At 41.1% G+C, this 22,866-nt stretch overlaps 1 protein-coding gene across 1 annotated transcript in view; it reads left to right on the top strand.

Moving 5' to 3' along the window:
• The window catches only part of PPP2R3A (protein phosphatase 2 regulatory subunit B''alpha), a 155,374-nt gene that overhangs the window by 59,986 nt on the left and 72,522 nt on the right, over positions 1 to 22,866 (top strand). The window contains exon 4 of the mRNA XM_055126127.1: positions 15,973 to 16,239. Within this exon, the coding sequence (XP_054982102.1) occupies positions 15,973 to 16,239 (267 nt within the window). The remainder of the gene's footprint in view (positions 1 to 15,972; positions 16,240 to 22,866) is intronic.

Here is a 22,866-nt window from a genome sequence, read left to right as displayed (position 1 = left end):
GATGAGATGAATAATTTTTTTAGGAGAGTTTTATTGGAAAGAAGGTATGCCATGAGAGAGAGAGAGTTAAGTAATTTTTGTCTCTTACTAGTTTTGTGGCTGTGGTTCTCCTGTGTGCATTGTTAGTTACCATGAAAGTAAAATTTAAAATAACACATTGTTAACATTATTAAACAGTAATTTCCTTCCAAATAGCCTTACATTCACTAAGTTGTTAATCCTCCTTATGTGTCTCCTCATTCATTGACTTACAGATGATAATATCTTCAGTTAACTTGGCTCAATGCTGGGGATAGGAACTATGGAAATTAATGACAAAAATAAGAAATTTTTCATTACATAGGCAACACTGATGTGCTTAATATTTTATAAAGGAAAGAAAATACCTCTGTAACAACCTCACAATGATAATAGCATAGTAAGGGCTAGCAGTTTGTAAGATAAGTCAGGCTAAGACATTCAAATGCATTATCTCACTTTTCTCCATAATAAGTCTATTTTTTACAAAAAAAAAATAGAAAAGAATTCAGCTACTCTGATGATCCCCCAAAATCTCACAACCATTATAGTCAGAAATTCTTACCATAATACAGTGTGTTGAATTCCATTGTCTCTGAAAAAAAGGAAACAAAATTCTAAGAGACAGGATATAGAAAGTGAGAAGCTGAAGCCCCAACTCAGGCCTCAGCAGCCCTTTTCCTGAGGGCTTGGGAGAGGTGCCCATGACGGCTCCTGTCTCGGGACCACACCCCAGGGTGCCACAATGAGCTCCAAACGAGGCCCCAAAATTTTGCCAAGTATGTACTAAAATAAAATCTTGTTAAAAGATGTTCCCATTAGTCTGTTAGATGAGTTCCAAAATCATAAAATATGATAAAATTTTATGAACTTTTCTTTTTTATAGAAATGGAAAAGATAGTTCATTTTTAGAAGACTAAAGGGTCAGAGAATATAAAACTTTGTTTGCTCATTTTTTGTCTCTTTTTTTACCTCACCTGCTGGTGCTCAGGGTTGACTCCTGGTTCTGTGCTCAGAGATGACTTCTGGTGGGGCTCTGTGACCATATATGGTACCAGCAGTATAATCTGGGTTACTCACATACAAAGCAAGTGCTTACCCCGGTACTCTCTCCGGCCCCAATATGACATTTAATTGACATAGTGCAAGAAAACCTTACCATTCTTCCTGACTTAGTGCCTTCCTGCTAGTTCTTTATTTTAACTGGTTTTTCTTTTTTTTTTTCCCTCTTCTGAAAAACTGTTTTAAACCAGGAGTTTGCAGACATGTTCTGTAAAGGGCGAGACACCATGTGTTTCCAGCTTTGGAGATTAGGAGGCCTGTCATGTCGTCTTTGTCCGTTTGAAACAGCCCTTTCTGCAGTAATGTAAAAACCTTGCTTCGTTACAGGCCTTACAAAAGCAGGCAGTGGGCCAGAATTGATCTGTGGACGACAGTTCATCAAGACCTATTTTAAACAAATAGAAAGGTGTATGAGTTAGAGAAAATACACTAATATTAAAAATAATAGTGCCCATTAAGCTTTGCCAGATCTTAATATTTTGCCATACTTCATATCTTTTTGCTAAATGTTTATTACTATCATTCGCATTCTAAAAGCTCACCTCAGATCTCGTCACAATACCGCCAGCCCCCTCCCCAGTATTCACTCCCCTTCCAGGTACCATCACTGTCCTAAAGTTGGTGCCTATCTTCTCCTGCAAGTTTGTGTGTGTTATTTTCTATGATGGTTTTTATTCTTACATAGATTAAACAGAAGGCAGTAGGAAATTAAATTGGATAAGTAGCTTCATCTCACTAAGTGATTTTGTTTTGTTTTTTGGGCCACACCCAGCAGTGCTCAGAGCAGACTCCTGGCTCTGTGCTCAGGGGGCCATATGGGGTGCCAGGAATCCAAACCTGGATTGGCCAAATGCAAGGAAGCGCCCTACAAGCTGTCGTATCGCTCTGGCCCCCAAATGATTTTTATAAAAATAGCAATAAATTGTACAATTAAACAGACTTTTAACATTTTGTGCAATCAAAAAGTTGTTCAAAGTTATTCAAAGCATTTTAATTAATAGATATATGTAATGGAACATGAAAGAAAGGGTATTTTGCTCATATTGATGATTACCACTGAGAAGAAAGAGTGACCGTGCTAATCTTTTTTTTTTTTTTTGGGGTCACACCCGGCAATGCTCAAGGGTTACTCCTGGCTTTGCAATCAGGAATACTCCTGGCAGTGCTCAGGGGACCGACCATATGGGATGCTGGGAATCAAAACCAGGTCAGCTGCGTGCAAGGCAAACGCCCTACCCTCTGTGCTATCGCTCCAGGCCCTCTCATAAATATCTTAATATTTAATTCAAAATGAATTCTAAGAGTGAGTAGAATTTGTTTTGCATATGTAAATGAAGACTAAGGTTCTATTGGAAGAGTGAGGTAAATAAAAAGTACAAGGAAGATATTGAGAGTTTTCTGAAGAGAATAGATCAGGTGGGGTCAGTGCCCTGGGGCTCATGTCCAAATCTGATCTGCCAAATGTGTTTATAAATATTTTTATTGGATCACAGTCACATCCATTTATTTATGTATGGTCTATGACAGCCTTTGTGCCCACCTGCTGGGCTGAATAATTACAACAGATATAAAGCATAAAATATTTACTGTTTATTCCATTTGCAGCTGATGTTTACTGACTCCCAATCTAGATATTCTTATAATAGCTCAGCAAAACTGTATTCACTTTTCATAAGGTTTGGTGTGATGTTTGCTTAAAACATTGGAAAGATTGGAAACATCATTAAATATGAATAACTAGTGAAAACTCCCAGTGGTTGATAACAGACACTGTGCCAGGAGAAATAGAAAAATAAATAACCCCAGAATTTCAAAGAGAATCATGAGTTTTGATCGTGGGTCCTGATCTATAGAATTTTTCTCCTCCATTAATCATTTGTCTCTGTATTCTCCTTTTAAAACAGATTTCTTTTTATCCACATCTTAAGTCCCGTTCTGTGTGAAGCTATCATTAACTAGTAAATGAGTGTTCAGTATGTGCAAAGCCTCGTGAGTGGAGAGAAACAACCCTTTAGGTTCTGGAGTAGCTGGGGTGTGCAGATGGCCTGGATGAGCGGAACAAAACTGAAAGAACAGCTTGTAAAGAAGGGAGTAAGGGGATGTGGCTGAGGTCTCTGAGGGTTTCATGATTATAAATGAATGGATTATTGAGAACAAATTTTGACATTGGTGATATCACACTTTTTCAAAGCACTTAATTTGGTCACTGTCATTGTCATCCTGTTGCTCATCAATTTGCTCAAGCGGGCACCAGTAATGTCTCCATTGTGAGACTTGTTACTGTTTTTGGCATATCGAATACACCACGGGGAGCTTGCTAGGCTCTGCCATGCAGGCAAGATACTCTTGATAGCTTGCCGGACTCTCTGAGAGGGATGGAAGAATTGAACCCGGGGCGGCCGCATGCAAGGCAAATACCCTACCCACTGTGCTATCGCTCCTACCCACCTAATTTGGTAATTCATAGAATAAATGATTTCTTAATTTTATGTTTTATCACCACCAGCAGATGGAATTGCAGTCATTTTTGGTATGTTTTCATCCTTACAGGCTAATAGCCTTTTAATAGGTCAAAACAGTATACCTAATCACCCCTGAAAATTATTTATTTTTTCAAAATTTTAGTAAAGGCAAAGGCAAGAAAATATTACTTTATTACTTTCCTCAATTGAAAATATAGGTGAGGGTCAGAGAGATAGTACAACAGGCAGGGCACTTGCCTTGTTTGTAGCTGACCTGGGTTCAATTCCTGGCACTTCATATTTTGCCCTACACTGCATGGAGTGAACCCTAAACACTACCAGTATGGCCCAAAATCCAAATATGTATTATTTGTAATTTTTTAAAAAAATATATGGAGTGGAAGGGTGACTCTTTATTGGAGGAAAATTTTAAGATAAATTTTAAAAAATTATTAAGCTGTACTATAATCTTTGTCTAATGAAATCTTACAAATTTCAATCAAGGATAAAATATGAATTGCTAAAAATTGCAAATTAAGATTTACAATGTTTTTTAAAAGGTATATTGATTTCATGATTAAAGAGTAAAACAACTGTCAAAATATTGCCAAATGTGCGCTTTAGTTGGACTTAATTTCATAAAAGTGACAAAGAGGGACTGGAGCAATAGCACATCGGGGAGGGCGTTTGCCTTGCACGCGGCTGACCCAAGTTCGATTGCCAGCATCCCATATGGTCCCCCGAGTACTGCCAGGAGTAACCCCTGTGCATTGCCAGGTGTGACCCGACCCAAAAAGAAAAAAAAAAGTGACAAAGATAACATAGTTAATACATTACTGGTACACACAGTGGAGGTTGCTATTGCTCAAATATAGTTTCTAAATATGTGGAGTATTCATAATTCTTCACTTAAACCTGTGCAGTTTTGTTATTGCTGGTTTTTGTGGGGGTTTTCTTGGGGGGAGTACAAATAAAATAGTTTTATTTAGGGACAGATGAGGAGAGAAACACATATAAGAGAGAGTCCTGAATAGAGTTTGGGAATGGGTCTCTATGGATATTCTCCAACTGGCCTTGGCCTGGACTTCTCCACATGCATGAAACTTAATCTGCGGCCAAAGTGTACAGTGGATAGGACATTTGCCTGCATTATAACCAACCCAGGTTTGATCCCTAACACCCCATAAGGTTTGCAGAGCACGCCCAGGAGTGATCCCTGAGTGAGTGCCACGAGTATGGCCCCAAAATCAGTAGAAAGAAGAGTTGGTTTGGGTGTTGTCGTAGGGAAAGAAATTTGAATTTTTGGCTTAAAATTTCAAGATTTTTCTCTCCTGTGCTTATCACAGCCTTTTGTGCCTCAGGAAACTTCTTCCTGAGTAGGAGATGAATCAGATATGGCAGACCTTTCTGGGGCCGTTAGTCTGAGAGATGAGCTATTTCCTGAGGTGTAAATAGAAAAAATGGAGTCCATGAGAGATCAGTGAAGTGCTGCAGGAGGTCAGAGCAAGGAGCACTGCATCCCTCATTAAGGAGTTTTTTTCTGGAAGATACAGCACTTATTGGATTATATGGATAAAGAGACCATGCTCTTTTTTTGTGGGGGGGGGGTTACACCCAGCAATGCTTAGGGGTTACTCCTGGCTCTGCACTCAGGAATTACTCCTGGTGATGAAGGGATATGAGATGCCAGGGATTGAACCTGGGTTGGCCTCGAGCAAGGCAAATGCCCTCCTCACTGTGCTATTGCTCCGGCCCTGAAGCCATGCTCTTTTTTTTTTTTTTTTTTTTGCTTTTTAGGTCACACCTGGCAATGCACAGGGGTTACTCCTGGCTCTGCACTCAGGAATTACCCCTGGCAGTGCTCAGGGAACCATATGGGGTGCTGGGAATCAAACCCGGGTCAGCCGCGTGCAAGGCAAACGTCCTACCCGCTGTGCTATTGCTCTAGCCCTTGAGGCCATGCTCTTAATCAGTTAACTTACTTATGTCTTAGCTGCTGGATTCTCACAGTATTAATGATATGCTATGCAGGTTAGAGGTTTATTTCTCACAGTGAGTTGGGCCATTTCCATTCTTTTCCAAGACATCAGTTCTTCCAAGATCTAATCCTCTCCATCTATCTTGGATATATGCCTTTGGTTTCTGAGGACACCAGTAAGTGAAGTTAGAGGGATATACAATGACTCCATTATTCTCTCCTACCTAAACTCCTGGGTAGTCTAATCTTGATGTCCAAAGGTGGCAAAAAATTTGCTAAACAAATTTCCATTCAAGTTTAGTATGAAATAAATACCAGAATTCTCTACTTACATTGTTGTGAATTCCAGTAATAGAATCTATACTGATTAAAGTCCCTGGGTGTGACCGCCTAGGTACTGGGAAATGGGAAATCTGGGCGGAGCAGGCCCAGTCCTGATCCGAGCAGCCTTGGAGGTCTCAGCCCCGGGTCCCATACACCTGGGTTCCGAATGTGTAGAGAGGGGCCTTGAGCATGGCTGTAGCTAGGTTCCAGAGGTCTTCAGGATGGGACTACACAGCACTGGGGCCAGTTCGGATAAGCCTCACTCATGAAGGTACTGGCAGAGGAACCCAGGTGGGTGGAACCCAGGGCTGAGACCTCCAAGGCTGCTGAGATTGGGACTGGGCCTGCTCCGCCCAGATTTCCCATTTCCCAGTAGCTAGGTGGTCACACCCAGGGACTGCAAAGTGGCCTCGAAATATCTTATAGCCTACTTCTCCTCTGGGAGAACCTGGCAAAGTACCGGGAGTTTCCTGCCCACATGGGACAGCCTCGCAAGGTCCCCATGGTGTATTAATATGCCAAAACCAGTAACAAGCTGGGTCTCATTCTCCGGACCCTGAAAGAGCCTCCAACACAGCATCATTGGGAAGGATGAGTAAAGAGAGGCTTCTAAAATCTCAGGGCTAGGACGAATGGAGACGTTACTGAGATCACTCTAGAAATTTGACGATCAATGGGATGATGATGATGTTGATGATGATGATGATGATGATGATGATGACTGATAAGGTCAAAGCATGAAAAGAGTAAAGATAAAAACTCTTCCCTACCATTTTTTGTTTTAATTTTTTTTGTTATACAAAAAGAATTTTTATAGCCTTTCTAACAACTTGAATGCTGTTCTCTCTCTCTCTCTCTCTCTCTCTCTCTCTCTCTCTCTCTCTCTCTCTCTCTCTCTCTCTCTCTCTCTCTCTTTGGTGATAGCTAGCTCCCAAATCCACACCTGATAAAAAACCTGAAAAAAAATATATTAATACTAGACAATACAAGGAAATTAGAAAATTCCCCTCAAGCTTCCATGTCTGTACCACTACCTTCTATTAACCTTTAATTAGCAAATGGGAGCATTAAGTGTCCTTTTTGGAAGGGATTAGGGGGGCATACCTAGCAATGCTCAGGGATTACTTCTAACTGCACTCAAGAATCACTTCTCTTGGGCTGGAGCAATAGCACAGCAGGTAGGGCATTTGCCTTGCACTGGACCGACCTGGGTTCGATTCCCAGCATCCCATATGATCCCCTGAGCACCACCAGGTGTAATTCCTGAGTGCAGAGCCAGGAGTAACCCCTGAGCATTGCTGGGTGTGCTCCAAAAAAAAAAAATCACTTCTGGCAGTATTGAGGGGCCATATAGGATGCCAGGTATCAAACCTGGGTCAGTCATGTGCAAAGCAAGTGCCCTTCCTACTGTACTATTGCTCTGGCTCTAAATGGCCTTTTCTTGCATGAGTAAGAATAGCAGTGAGTGAATAGTCAATTGAAGGGACTTTTGCTTGCCTGCTTTGCCCTTTCTCAAAGGAAACTTTGCTCCTTTGCTTTAGGCACTTTCCTGCTCCTGTTTCTCAAAAGTGGACATACAAAGGACCAGAAATGGGCCAGGCATATTAACTCAGTAGTACGGCATACGCCATGCATGCACGAGTTTGGTTTCTAGCACCACAGCCTGCAAAAGACCTGACTTTAGGGCATCCTTGTAGGAAATGAGAGCAGTGCTTCTTCAGGGCTCACATTCCTCACCCCAGTCTCTGACCTCTTCATGCCTCTGGCTTTTAGCACCTAAAAAAACTTGTGTCCTAAGGAAGGGTCCTATCATATTTCCTGAACGGAGGAGAGTGGCCCATTAAGCATAAATTATTTTACCCTTCTATAAATAAAGACGTCTTGATTTTAGACTGTGGTGGACATTCTGAGGGTGCCCTCTTGTTCCCTATTGTCCCCCCAAGGGCCATTAGAGTACTGCCAAATACCAGCTGTTTGATTACTTGAAAAGGCACTGAATCATAGTCCTAAAGACTTAGTAGCATTCTTGACAAACTTCATGTTTTAATTTAAAGGCAAACAGTGAAAGAGGAAGAGTACTCTAGGGAGAAAGGAATAAAAACACATTAAAACTGCTTAGCTCCAAGAGTAGATTCGTAAATCCTATGGAAACAAATGAAGTATTGGATCAGTAGATTTTCTTCTAATCTTCTCTGAACCATAGTGTTTATTGAAAGTTTTTAGATAAGATTTTGTATAAGTGGAGAGTACCACAATAGCTTGAAAAAAAAAGTTCAGACATAAGCTCAGTGTACACATTACAAATTGTTATCAAAATGTCTGGAAAGGGAAACAAGAAGGAGCTAACTTCACTGTAGCACTGTTGTCCCGTTGCTCATCGATTTGCTCAAGTGGGCACTGGTAACGTCTCCATTGTGAGACTTGTTACTGTTTTTGGCATATCGAATATGCCACGGGTAGCTTGCCAGGCTCTGCTGTGTGGGTGTGACACTCTCGGTAGCTTGCCGGACTCTCTGAGAGGAACAGAGAAATCAAACCCGGGTCAGCTGCATGCAAGGCAAATGCCCTACCCACTGTGCTATCACTCCAGTGTTGTTGTCAGAATGTCTGGAAAGGAAACCAAGAAAGAGCTAACTTAAGTTGCAAAAAATAGCGAAAAACAAATAATTTAATTCTCACAAAATTAAAGGTAAAGGAGATAAGATGGTTTGTTTGGTTTTTTTTTTTTTTCTGTTTGTGTTTTTTTAGAAGTAGAAAACAAATACTGATTAAATTTTAGGGATAGAAAGATAGTACAGGGGTTAAGTCTGTTGCCCTGCTCGTGGCTGACCCTAGTTTGATTCCCCTGCACTGCCTCATCCCCTGATACCACCCACTGTGACCCAAAATTCCAAAATAAATAATGTCATTAGAAAATAAACATTAGGGCCTGGAGCAATAGCACAGCAGGTAGGGTGTTTGTCTTGCATGCCGCTGACCTGAGTTCAATTCCCAGCATGCCATATATGGTCCCCTCAGCACCCCCAGGTGTAATTCCTGAATACAGAGCCAGGAGTAGCCCCTGTGCATCACCAGGTGTGACCCAAAAAAAAAAAAAAAGAAGAAGCAGCATTAAAGTCTTTAGACTTGAAAGTTCAATGAATGATAAATGACTGAATTTGGCAAATGCCTAATGTCTGACAAAGTAATGGGATATTTCTAATATTTGAAATACAGGAATATAGCTCAGTGGTAGAGCAGCAGCCTTGCATGTGTGACGCCCTGGGTTTGAGCAGTCCCACCATACAAAAAAAGTTAGAATGTTTTTTATTTTACAAAACACCATATAAAAAATATTTAAAATATTTTTATTTATCAACATTTGAAGATGAAAGTTTGCCTTATTCCATCTTTTGACTTAGATATCTTTAAGGAGTTTCAGATATTTTGCTTCTGGTCAAATAAGAAGCAAACTGTTCTTAAAATTAGAGTTTCAAATTTTAAGTGCAGTTTGTTCTTCTCATAAAATATTAAATAGCAAAATAAAAAAACAATTTTTAAAAAGTCAAAATGTTCTCGCAGATCCAAGATGCATTAAGTCATTCATTGTTCTTTGATCATCTTTAGTACTATTATTAAGCCAGATTCCCCCCCCCCCCCCGCAGTTATATGTCTCAAAGTTTCTTTCCTGTAATTTTTGCTAGTTTTGTTTGGGGGCCACAGTAGGTGGTGCTCAGGGCTTACTTCTACCTCTGCATTCAGGGGTCATGCATGGTGAGGCTTCGGGGAACCAGATGTGGTTCCAAGGATTGAACCGGGTTAGCTGCATGCAAGGCAAGTGCCTCACCTACCACTCTGCCTCTCCAGACCGTAAAGTTTCTTTCTTAACCAACACCTTAGCAGTCTTCAATTGTATCCAGGTCCAGAATCATTTCAAAAAGTATGATTAATGGTTAAGTTTTAAAAAATAATAAGTTTTTATTATTATTGATTAAATTAACTAAGAGCGGGGGCTAGAAAGCACAGGAGTTAGGGCTCTTACTCCACACACAGCCGTCCTCATTCCCGTCACCAGCACTGCAGACATTTCCTGAGCACCAGTTGTGATGCCTGAGCACCGCCAGGTGTGTCCCTAACCATCACCACCATCCCACCCCCCCAAAAAATAAGAGAAATTAATAAATATTTTTATTTATCAATATTTGAAGATGGAAGTTCACTGTATTCCATATTTTGACTAGATATCTCCCAAGAGTTGATGTTTCGCTTCTGGTCAAACAACAAGCTGCTCTTAAAATTAGAGTTTCAGATTCTCAGTGCAGCTTGTTCTTTTCATAAAATATTAAATAGCAAAATCAAAAATTGCCCGATGTGAAGAAAATGGTGTGTGTGGCTCGACACCTTCCATACTCTGAGTTTGAGAAGTTCACACTCTGAGAAGTAGCTATTTTAAGTCTAGCTGTAATGTTTCTAACTTGGGTACTCAGTAGTAGGTTCTTTCTTTCCCAGAAGGCTCAGTATTCCGAGCAAGTCAATTTGACAGAAAGCTGCCTCCAAGGAACAGCAGGCCTATTGCGGGCTGTTTTTCTAACTTGAAAATTATGAGCAGGCATTGGGAGCCACGGGCTGTATTTGGGAGCCAGCTGCATGTCAGTACAAGCATGGACTGTGGTCCCTGGAGGATGGGAGAGCACACTGCTTGAACTTTATTTCTTTGGGAGAAAAGAAGAAAAAAAAATAGCTTTCTACCTGACAAGACTGACAACTTATTAAATCTGACTCCCTTGAGAAGTGTGCTGGACAGTTGCTAAGTAAACCCACTTTTCAAAGATGATGATCAAGGAAACATCTCTTCGAAGGGACCCGGACTTAAGGGGAGAGTTAGCTTTCCTGGCAAGGGGCTGTGATTTTGTTCTCCCATCAAGGTTTAAGAAGCGGCTGAAGTCATTTCAGCAAACACAGGTTTGAAATTAGGTGTTTCTTTTAAAATGTTTATTAGTAATCAAACCACCCAGTGAACTAACTTGGAAGTAATTTTACAGCTCACTTGATATTAGATCAAGGAATTAATCTGTGTCTTCTCTATTCGGCTATTTGCAGAAAGCTATTTGTAGAGATTCCAGCAGGTCTAAAAATAGACTTGGACCTGGAGTACAGTACTCACATTTTTTTTTCCTTGTAGAGAGGGAATCCAACTTTAGAGACAATAATTGCAACCTAATAAATATTTTTCTTTTAATAAGGAGAATACTAGCATTTTAAATAGAAATATCTTTGAGAAATTAGTCTCTGTGTTGAAACTGTTCTTTGCACTTTGACTCAGACTGTAATAGCATACATCTCTGTAATGACATCCTTTTAAAAAGAATATTGATCCTGATCATTTTCTTTTAAAAAAAAAAAGGTCTGTTTTAGAGCCAGGTTGTGGTTCAGCAGCAGAATGCTTGCCCTGGGCTTATTCCCGAATTCCACACACAGAAAGAAAGGGAAGCTTTATTTGTAATAGCTAATTGTTTGTGAATGATACGGTGTATGTAAGTAACTTGTGAACTGCACAGGAATGTCTTCCCTCAGCAGACTGTGAGTTGTAATTTCTGTCTTGATGATTGTTTTGCAGAGTCTGTGTTTACTTGCTTAGTAAAGTAAGCCAGCATCTTACCATATAAACTCTGACACTGAATACAATGCAAATCAAGGACATATAAATGAAGATAACCTACACTTCAGAAAAAAAAAACATAGTTTCATAATTAATCTTAACTTGCAGTAATTTTTATTTATTTGGGTGAACCATGTCTTTCACAAAGATAGATTTAAAAAATAATCAAATAGCTTTCCTCGACCCAGCTCTTATGCATGGTGATGTAATGAAAACCCACTAGACTCTTCGTAAGAAATGTGGCAAGCATTAGTCCCACAAAGTCGCACAGTACAAGAAAAATAAGGATTTTCTGTATACACAGGGAAAGCGGCATTATGATAAGAAAGAGAGTGGTTATGGAGCTCAGACTATGCCAGTTTTCCAGAAAAAGACTAACACTACAAAGAAGATCATGTTGAGGTTGAATGCATTGTGCCGAAGTGCAGACGTAGAAAAAGCTGGCCATTAAAAGATACAAGCATTCTGAACTGAGAGGAGATAAAAGACAAAGGGCCAAGTGATCCAATTCTAATCTTCAAATTTTATTATGGAAATAATGAAATCTTGAGTTATGTTAAAGGCAAGGGAACAGTTGGTGTTTGGTGCTGTGAATAAAGTTCCCCTATAGGAAAGTTTGCTTGATAGAAAAAATTTATAAAATACTGGATAAGGATAAGGTATAGTGACATAGAAGCATAAGGATTCTATTCAGAATAAATATCTAAATGATGCTGTTTATAAAGAAGGAAGTGGAGAATTGAGATATATTTCCCAGCTTATATGATTTTAATTTTTTTCCTAACATTTGAGCAAAGCAGTTTCATACAGAGTGAATAGATATTAAACTTGCTGGTTAATCTGACAAATTTTTAACTTTATTCTATAATGTTTGTGAAATTTCAGTTTTACTGAACTACATTAAGTTGTTGTGGGTTTTTTTTGTTTTGTTTTGTTTTGTTTTGCTTTTTGGGTCACACCCGGCAACGCATAGAAGTTACTCCTGGCTCTGCACTCAGGAATCACCCCTGGTGGTGCTCAGGGGACCATATGGGATGCTGGGAATCAAACCCGGGTCGGCTGCATGCAAGGCAAACGCCCTACCCACTGTGCTATTGCTCCAGCCCCTACATTAAGTTTTAAATTATGCGTTTCCTATTGTATTATATAAGTTCATGCTTCCAAAAGTACAAAATAAATGTGCTTTACCTTTTTATTTAAATGTTAATGTTTTACTAAATACAGAATTAACCAGTGAATAAGTACTTGCCTATCAGTGTATTGTTCATGTTAAGAAGTATATAAGGAAAGCAGAGAAAAGTATTACATAATCAAATATTTCCCCATTCAAATAAAATCTTTGACAGAGAGCCAGGGTTTGTTCAGAATGTAACTTAATTCTTTCAAAGCAAAATCACAGAGTAAACATTTAATGTTTTACTCTAAATCCTTTCTACTAGTTTTCATTCACTTACTGGTTGTATCCCCACTGGTACCAGTGGCTCTAGTCCTGTGGCCTTAAAATGTGTGTAGTCGGGAGCTGGAGCAATAGTACAGTGGATAAGGTGTTTGCCTTGCACACCGCTGAGCTGGGTTCAATCCCCGGTATCCCAGATGGTCTCCCAAGCAATGCCAGGAGTAATTCCTGAGTACAGAGCCAGGAGTAACCCCCGAGCATCACCAGGTGTGACCCCAAGAGGCAATAAATAAATAAAATGTTAAAAAAAAAATGTATGTAGTCTCCCAAGCCCTGCCAGCAGTGATCCCTGAGTGATCCCTGAGCCAGGATTAAGCCCTGAGCACGACCGTGTGTGGCCCCAGAATAAAAGCAAAACAAAAAAATACAGAAATGTGAAGTGATTATTTTATTACTAAATATGAAGGACCAGATCAAGTTACCTTTAATCTTTAACCTTATGACTTATTTTCTTAAATAAATACTTACTTGTACCTAGTTCTTTCTGAAGCTTTTACTTTGTTATATCCAGTAATTTCCTCTAATTCTTAAAATAATTTTCCAAGAAGTGGGGGTTGTAATCTTTAGTACAGAAACCTAAAAGGTTTTTAACTTTTCTGAAGTCAAAGAGCTAGTAATTTTCTTTATTCTTTTTCTTGTTCACTAATGTCATTTTGTCCTGGGCTTTGTATGGGTGACATCCTAATGCTACAGCAAAGGCTTGTAATGACCAACTCTTCTTTGCTATTTGTTTTTCTTTGTTATTTGTAATAGTATTAATACACACAGATTCCATTCTAGATATTAGTGTTAGATGTTGATACTAGAAATGGGCCATTATAACAAAATAGGTGATTAAATCGTATCCATCTTAGATTTATATATTTTTAAAAGCTTATTTTTTTAATCTATCTTAGATTTACACATAAAAAAGCTTATCTTCCTGTAATTCTTAAGTTTTTCAAGGGTAGCTTAAGTTTTTATTCTGAATTTCAGCAGCATTTTACAAGCCCGTCTGTGGAACTGGGACAGTCAGCAGCTCGGCATCTCCTCGAAAGTAATCGTAGAGCTGTGAAGCTGGGCTGTTTATTTGCTGGAGGAGGTCAGGTGGATGGCATGCTAGGCTCTCACAGGGGACTCCACCTGCCCCCCTCTCGAGAAGGCTCGAGAGATCTCAGCCCGTGGGCTTACCTGTTAACAGTGAGTTTAAAACAGGGGTCTGGAGAGAGCCTAAAAGACCACAGCCGATGCCTGCCTGGCATGCACAATGCGGTAACGAGGTGCAACCCTTGTGACCCCCAGTTCCATGGGGCCCAAGCACTAAACCCTCAGTCCTGTTCTACTGGACCAGGTATCACCAGAAGTGGGCTCAGGCCCCCTAAGTGTTGCTTAGGAGGCAAAAACAAAACAAATCATTCATAGCTAACAATAATGTTCATTTTGTATGCCTTACTGTCATGCTTTGGAGCTTTGATCAAAAATTGTGTCCCCTGAGAACCGCCAGGAGTAATTCCTGAGTGTAGGGCCAGGAGTGTCGCCGGGTGTGACCCATAAAGAAAAAAAAATTGTGTCAAAGAATATAATTTGTTGTTGTTTGGGGCCACAATTTGTGGTGCTCAGGACATAATCCTGGCTCTGTGCTCAGAAAGACTTAGGGGACTATATAGAGTCCCGGGAATTGAACCCAGGTCATCCGCATGCAAGGCAAGCGCCCAACCCACTATACTATGTCCAGCCCCAAGAGCACAAGAGCACTGAAAATTTTCATGGAACCATGTTTCCTTTTACTATTTGGAATCTCTTGACTAACTTTAGCCTTCATTGGCAGAAATAACTCCTACCTGAATGTTAGTATACCTCCCACCCCTTTTCATAAATCATGGAAAATTTTAATTGTTTCACTGCTTCCACTTTTTATGTTTGGTTTTTTGTTTTGTTTTGTTTTGGTGGGGACATACTCAACAGTACTCAGGGACTCTTTCTGATGTAGTGTTTACAAGTGACCCCTGGCGCTACTCGGGACCATATGTGATTCTGGAAATCAGATTTGTGTCAGCAGGATGCAAATCCAGCACCTCAAAACCCCTGTACGATCTCCCTGGCTCCATGTCCTCACTGTTTGTACTGTCCTTATTTGTGTCTCAAGGTATGCCATCTCAAATCCTGTTTGGAAATAACAATATAGACTACAATTGAGCTACTTAACTGCGAAGAATATGACTGTGAAATCAATGACCTTGATCCTTGCTTATTAGAGTGTAACAAAAGTGAGAGAAGTGTGATTCTCAGGGGGAAAGAAGGTGGCACACCCCAGTCACAAGTAAATGAAGATAATAAAAGTAGAAGGCATTCTAAGACTAAAGTGACTTTATTGTCCTTAACAAAGACTTTCTCAGTATGAGTTACTGGAAATGATTCCACCCAAACAAACTTAGACTGGTCTGCTTAGGGTGAACAGAAGGTGAAAGAAACTACCCACCTCCCACCGCCTCGGATCCCCCCTCCCTGCCCTTGAGTGTTAGATCTTACTATTTTGTTTCTTTCTTTGTTTTGTTTTGGCTACACCCAGCTATGCTGGGAAGCCACTTCCAAAGTTGCTTAGGGGATCCCGCAAAGTGTTAAGTGCTAGCCCTTAGAGTTCCCTCCCCAGCAAGATCTCCATATTTTAAAGAATTTATTCTATCTGCCTAATGGGAAATTCACACAGACCAAGAATTGTCTTCAAAAAGAACTTACTAATTCACTCCCACAGACTGAGATCTTTAAGGTGTTCAAACTAACATTGCTCTAAATGTCTGCCACATCACTAATGAGAAAATGTACTATCGAATTTCTAAGCATAAATCTGCATAATCTAATGTGGATAAGCATTCCCATACGCCTACTGCCCCCTACAGTTGAGTCAGCTCTTTGTCTCTACTGTCTGCAGCTGTGGTTTTTGGTTTGGTTTGGTTTGGTTTTGTATTTATACCCATCTTCCTGTTATTGGTGAAAACTTTAAAGAAGTATATGCTCTTTGGAATCTTTGTGTCTCATAACCACATTTCCCTTCTAGATTCAAAACAAACAAGAAAAGAAACCTGGAACGCCACTTTCCTCTCCAGCCACCTTTCCAAGTAGTCCTCAACCGCTCTCCCCAGTTCCTCATGTGAACAATGTTGTGAATGCATCGTTGTCCAAAAACATTCCACAGTTCTACTTTCCTGAAGGACTCCCAGATGCCTGCAGTAACCACGAACAAACGCTAAGCAAAATTGAAGCTGCTTTCATGGATATTGAAGATCAGAAAGCAGACATATATGAAATGGGAAAAATTGCAAAGGTAATGTAACTACTAAGTGATGCGTAATCTCCCATTTGCTGGTGATCCCATCCCCCCCACACACTGCCTCTTTGCTCTCGGTTGGTCGTCCCTCCCCCCAGATTAAAAAATTAATTTGATCTTGATAAAATTCTAGTTTTGCTTCTATTTCATGGAACTCAAGAGTCTAGAAGAATTTCTTGTAGTCTTCTGTCCAACCTCCCATTTCAATGCATCCATTATACTGATGATAGCAATAACATGTAAATTCATTTTCTACTTGAATGTTTTCAGTTTCCAGAAACTCACTACCTTGTCGAATGGTTTAATTATTAAATAGTCTTGCTTGTTAGGAAAATTTCCCTCACATCAAATATTAGTCTTTCCTGTTCTCACTGATCTTAATAACTCTGCCCTGCAGCCAGACCAGGAAGGAGAAGGACAGCTTACACTATAACTGAACTCAGAAGCAAAACGCTTTGCCATTAGGAAGCAAGTCTTCCATACTTCACAATGTATCTGCTCCTAATTTAAAGGGCTAGTCCCCCTAGTGCCAGCCAAGGAACCAGTGGGCCAGCTTAACAATATGATGATATTCAGAAACAAATGGATTTGCTGGTAGGTAGCAAGTTTTACATATCTTCCAATATACCTGCTTCTAAAGTAAGACATGAGAAGTGTCACCCAGTGCCTCATCTACTGAGTCATTTTCAGTGACTGCATTCCAACCTCAGTCTTTTTCTTAGAATACTTAATCCTGAGCATGATTATCAAAATATTTGATTATGCCATTCCCAGCTCAGCAGTATTCAGGGATTCCTACCATCTGTGGCTATGTATTTTTGTGTGTCTGGTTAGTCTTTATTTGTATCATGAGGTATATCCGGACCATACTTCAGGATTTAGCAGAGTTTTTGATCTGTTTTTCAAGAGAGAGATTCAGTAGACTTGAGGACTTCTTCTGGGCAGGTTGGAGACCAAGTGGGAGTTCTAAAAACTTCATGTACTTTTCCTGGGAAGGGTTTTCCTTTCCTGCTTTCAGTAGTAATATTTAAGAGTTTCCAGGCTTATATCTTTCAGATAAAACTCAAACTAAAGCTCCCTGTGTGAGCCTGACCCAACTTGCCCCATCCTCAGCCCCTACCAAAAGCTTGCCTCTGCGTCTGGACCTTGTAGCTTTCCCCTCCAAAATGGGCTTCTACTACTAAGCACCTCATCCCCAATCCTGTAAAACCTACAGGATTAGGTTTTACAGCCCCATTTTAGCTTTAGGTTAAACCATTCCATACCCCACTGTAATCTTACTCTGTCCTCTCCACTGACCTTAGAACATTTGTTATTTTTGTTGAATAATTTTTTAATAAATGATTTTTAGGCAGATAAGCAGAAATTATTTCCTTCTCCCCTACCTCACCCCTCCTATCTTACTTGCTTGTTGATCCCCTCAGTATTTCTGGTGAAACAAACTCATTCATTCCAGAATTAAGAAATCGCCAATTTTTACTCTACTCATGTGTAGATGAGGAAACTGAAGTTTTGCAGGTATTTAACTAAAGTCATGGAACTAGTTCCCGTCTGGAGACAGTTCATTTATCTCCTAACTTTTTGCTGTTTCTACCATGTTATCTTCCCTGAACAGGCTAACTTCCAATAGTATCCACCCAGATACATTTTTAAATTCTTTCAGGGTTTAAGCATTTTCTTACCCAAAACTTTGAAAGAAGTCTGGTGTTTGAACCAAGATGGTACATTATCAAAGTGGACTTAAGCTGTGAGTCTAAATCTGAAGAGTAAAGTTTAACAAGAATGAATCTAGATTATCTAAATTGGAGATAATCTGTTAGCTGCATAAATGTAGTTTTTCGAACATGGTAACAGTTTTCAAGAGAGAGAGATGGGTTTTCAAGGATTGCTTCAGGTAGGCAGTCAAGGAGCAATTGCCCAGAGTAAGGGGCCTGCTAGTTAAGCAGTATGTGCCGGTTCACTGCAGAGCCAGTCTTGGGATGCACTCGCTGTAGACTGCACTGTCTCCAATACCTCCCTCCCCTGAACATTCCCTCCCCCTGACTAAGGACCCCATTCTCCTTGGACCTTCTGCTGCCCTGAACATCCAACAGATTCAGTGAAAGACGAGCAGAATGCCTCAGGACCCTGTAAGGTCAGGGAACTTGTAGGAAAAATTAGTCAGTGAGGGAAAGGCTCTGTACTTGGGATGTCAAAGGAAAGGAACAGAGATCCTTCTATATATAGCACCATGAGACGCTACTAGGGTTGAAGCATAGAAACCAGAAAAAATTAGAAAACCAGCCATGGGGGCTGGAGCAATAGCACAGTGCGCAGGGCGTTTGTTTGCCTTGCACGCGGCCAAACCAGATTCGAATCCCAGCATCCCATATGGCCCCCTGAGCACTGCCAGGGGTAATTCCTGAGTGCAGAGCCAAGAGTAACCCCTGTGCATCGCCGGGTGTGACCCAAAAAGCAAAAAAAAAAAAAAAAGAAAGAAAACCAGCCATGGTAAGTCACTTACATAACATTGGCAACACCTGACCATCATGTGGTACAATAAGCAGTCTGCTATGATATCTAATTGTCTGAATTGTGCTTGGTTCTGAATTCCAATTATGGTTAGCAAGCATTTTTGTTCATTCCCCGTGATTCACAGGTCATCTCCTTAACTGCCCATTCAGGTATCAAGGAAAACTTGCTCACATCTTTAAAAAGTTAAAACTAATATTGCATATAAAAAATAAGACTATATCATATCTCAGAAAATAATTTGGGTGTATTTTTTTTTTGGATTACTGAATCATTTTATTGATTCTTGCCTCTTTATTCTTAGAGCCGTTTAAAAAAAAATTCATTTAATTGTGCTTCCAGTTAGCTAATCCCCAGCTAATCCTGCTTTTACTTGGCTGTGGAAATTCTTTTTTTTCTGACAGTCTTTGCTGTGGAAACTGATCTTCTCTGCCGCTAGGTGTCTCTATACCTGCAGACCTTGATTTCCCTGGGCTTGACATCTCACAACAAACTGGTGCAGCAGCAAAGTAGAGAGAGAGTATGGGGAATATTGTCTGTCGTGGAGGCAGGGGGAGGGTGGGAAGCTGGGGGGGAGGGGGGGTAAACCCGGGATATTGGTGGTGGGGAATGTGCACTGGTGGAGGGATGGTGTTTGATCATTGTGTGATTGTAACCCAAACATGAAAGCTTGTAACTGTCTCACAGTGATTCAGTAAAATTAAAAAAAAAAAAAAAAAAAAACTGGTGCAGGAGCAGAGAGCCTGACGGGAGGGAGGTGCTAGGGAATCTTTAGGGGTTACTGTAGTGTATGAAGCCATCTGGGAAGCCGCTGGGGTGTGCTGTCTGCTCTAATGATGCTTGTGTTTGGGGTGGAAACTGGGATCTTTTAAGAGCAAAGAAAACTCTTCTCTCAGAAATCTGCTTGTCTTGGGAAATTTAGCTTATTCATCTCCCGCCTCTAACAGTCCTGGGGAATTAATATCCATTTCTGATGAAATTATCAGTGTGTGAATTGTGCTTTTTCCCAGGGCTTTAAATGACAATCGGAAAGAAAAGAGTAGGGAATGGATCTAAGAGGGATAAAAGCCAGTATAAGAGCAGAAACTGAGGAAGAGCAAGGAAGGACGTGTAAAGACCAGGGGAGTGCAGGGTTAGAGCAGTCGTCTTGCACATGCCCCCCAGAGTTCCATCCCAAGCATCATATATGGTGGCCTGGCATCATCAGGAGTGATCCCTGAGCACCACTGGCTGGGGCCCATGCCCCACTCCCACAAAGAAGAAAAGAACATGTCAGAAATGGAACCAGAGGATTCCCTGCGGAGTCTTGTTTTTCTCTAGTTGAGGGGGGAAAATGAAACTATTTTCTGAACCACACAAAGCCCGCCCTCTCCTGCCCTCTTACTCTGCCTGCTGACGGATGTGGCACTGTCCTGACACACCCATCACCCTTCAAGTTGCCTGTGCATACTCAGATTTCCTCATCTAAGGAATGGAATGCAGATACCTGTCCTTTTCTACACGGTAATCATTGAGTTACCAAATGAAGTAGCATACATGAGGCATTTTTTAATTTTTTTTTTAATTAAGCCACCGTAGGGAAGGCTGCGGAGCCAGTTCAGTGGCGAAGGCACTTGCTTTGCATGGAACTTGCAAAGTTCCCCGAGTTCAGAGCCAAGATGAAGCCCTAAGCACATCAGGTGTGGCTCTGAAACCCAAAATATGAAATAAAATAAGCCGCTATACTTGTTGAATCATCATCTCCTGTGTGTATCACTAGACAGCCTTGCTTTTTTTATTTATGGTGCTGCCAGTTTTAGATCAAATCATAGGTTTTCTGTAGATCAAATCAAGTTTTCTTTGCTCCCCCACAAACTTTTGTCTCCTCTTCTGAATCTGTTGTAACTGCGGAAGGAGCCCCCCGGACCTGGCAGTAAGCACACAGCCCCAGGGGGCATTTTGCCCCTTGAATGCCCACTTCCTGGGTCGAGCCTGGAAATAAGCCCTTCCAATTCTGAAAACTCCACGAGTGACTAACGATGGGGGTTTCGAGTGATTTTGCAAGCCGGCACTTCTAGCCTTCCTCAGGGCTTTCTCTGGAGCTCTGCATCTCCGTCTCCACAGGACCGACTATTCTTTAGTTACCCCAACAGTTGCCAGTAGTCTGTCACATGTCAGAGCTTTTCTTTGGCAAACCATGAAAGGAAAAATTGGGATTGGGTAAAGTGGATTTGACAGTTTACCATCCAAAGTATATTAATTGTGAGCTTTGTCCCTTGGCAATCGTAATTTAGCACGATAAACAAAATCATGTTTGGTTTCTAAGCAACACCTTCCCTCATTCCTGACCTCGGTGTAGGTATTTGACCTCTACACTGAAGAAATCTTCAGTTCCACCTGGCTTGCAAAGCATGCTTCAGTGGCCTTGGCTGGAGCAACTCGGCCTTGTCCTTCCTTCCCTCAGTTCCTCAGCTCGAATCTCACCTTCCAGATCCTCATCCCTGCCAGAGCCCATCAGCCCTGGGTGTTGTCAGGGGGTAACTCAGTCCAGATTCGGACGTGGGCCGCCCCTCTAGGGGCTTCCTCCTGCACTGAGGTCTCGAGCCAGGACGGCTTTATTCGACCCTATGTTGGTTTCCGTTTACACAGCTCCCAAAGTCTTCCCTTTGAGGGAGAAGGATGCTCAGCCGTTCCTTGTCGGTATTGACACTGGTGTCTGTAACGGCAGTGGGACCGAGAGTTTCAGCCTTAGAAGTATGTTTGCAATGTTTCTTTACAAATGTTTCTTTAAATAGTCTCCAAATATTTATAATCTGCTAATATATTACTTATAGATTCCCCCCACACACACTCCCGCTAGGAAAAAAAGACAAAACAGGTTTCTTATAGAGTATGAGAATGTCTCCTTGGGGCTGGAGCAATAGCACAGTGAGTAGGGTGTTTGACTTGCACAAGGTCGACCCGGGTTCGATTCCCAGGATCCCATATGGTCCCCCGAGCACCGCCAGAAGTAATTCCTGAGTGCATGAGCCAGGAGTCACCCCTGTGCATCACCGGGTGTGACCCAAAAAAAGAAAAAAGACTGTCTCCTTATTTATTTATTTATATGGTTTTATGGTCATACCCAGGAGATTATGACTCCAGCCTACCCCCCCGCTCAAAAAAACTTTGTTTTTCAACAGAAAGGAGATTTTCTGTTGAATCTCCTTTCAACAGAAAGTTGAAAGGAGATGGACAGATAGTAGTGACTGGACAGATAGTAGCCAGTCAGGTGCTTGCCTTGCACATGGCCGACCCAGGTATAATCCTTGGCACCCTATAGAGTCCCTCAAGGCTGCCAGAAGTTACTTGTGAGCACAGAACTAGGAGTAAGCCCTGAGCACCTCCTGGTGTGGCCAAAAAAATATTTTTAAAAGAAGGGAATGCGGAGCGGTGTGGGAGAAGATAGTTCAGAGCACAGCTATTAGGTCTTCCCCTTGCACTGGTTCGACTCTTGGTACCACTTGGCCCCCTGAAGGTTTCTGGATGCACTCCTGGAGACCCCCAGCACTGACAGAGCAGCCCTGGTGGCCCCAGTGTCACAGGAACCAAGTAGCCTCACGTTACTGAGCCCTTGCACTGAACTGCCAGCCTGGTTTGCTGAGAGTCACTGGCGGCGGCCCTGAACTTGTTGATTGAGTAGATAAGATAAAGTACCTCTTAAGGTATTATGGTTATTTTATGTTCATTTCCAGTTCTTCCTGGGGTTTTAATACTATGTACATACTTGTTTGTGATTGTGTCTAATTTGTTAAGTGTTATCATTTGATTTTTACCTTTTATCTTAATTATAATCATTTAAGTGGGCTTATAGCTATTTTCCTAAAGACTGTAGACTCTTCTGGTTCTTCTAGAAACTGGACCTTAATCACATAATAGACAATGGGGAGAGAGATAGTAGTCAAGTGTATGAATATCCAGGGCCCTAGTCATAAAAGTGACTATTTGCCTGCTAGATGAAGAAAGGGGAGGCAGGACTGTGGCAGTCTCTTCTCTGTTTTTCTAGAAGGTAGCACTGCACTGTCATTGTCATCCTGTTGTTCATCAATTTGCTCGAGCAGGCACCAGTAACGTCTCCATTGTGAGACTTGTTAC

Source organism: Sorex araneus, chromosome 2 (genome assembly GCF_027595985.1).
Source record: "Sorex araneus isolate mSorAra2 chromosome 2, mSorAra2.pri, whole genome shotgun sequence".
Taxonomy (NCBI): domain Eukaryota; kingdom Metazoa; phylum Chordata; class Mammalia; order Eulipotyphla; family Soricidae; genus Sorex; species Sorex araneus.
The sequence above is the reverse complement of the archived record's forward strand: the minus strand, read 5'-3'. Positions and strand labels throughout refer to the sequence as shown.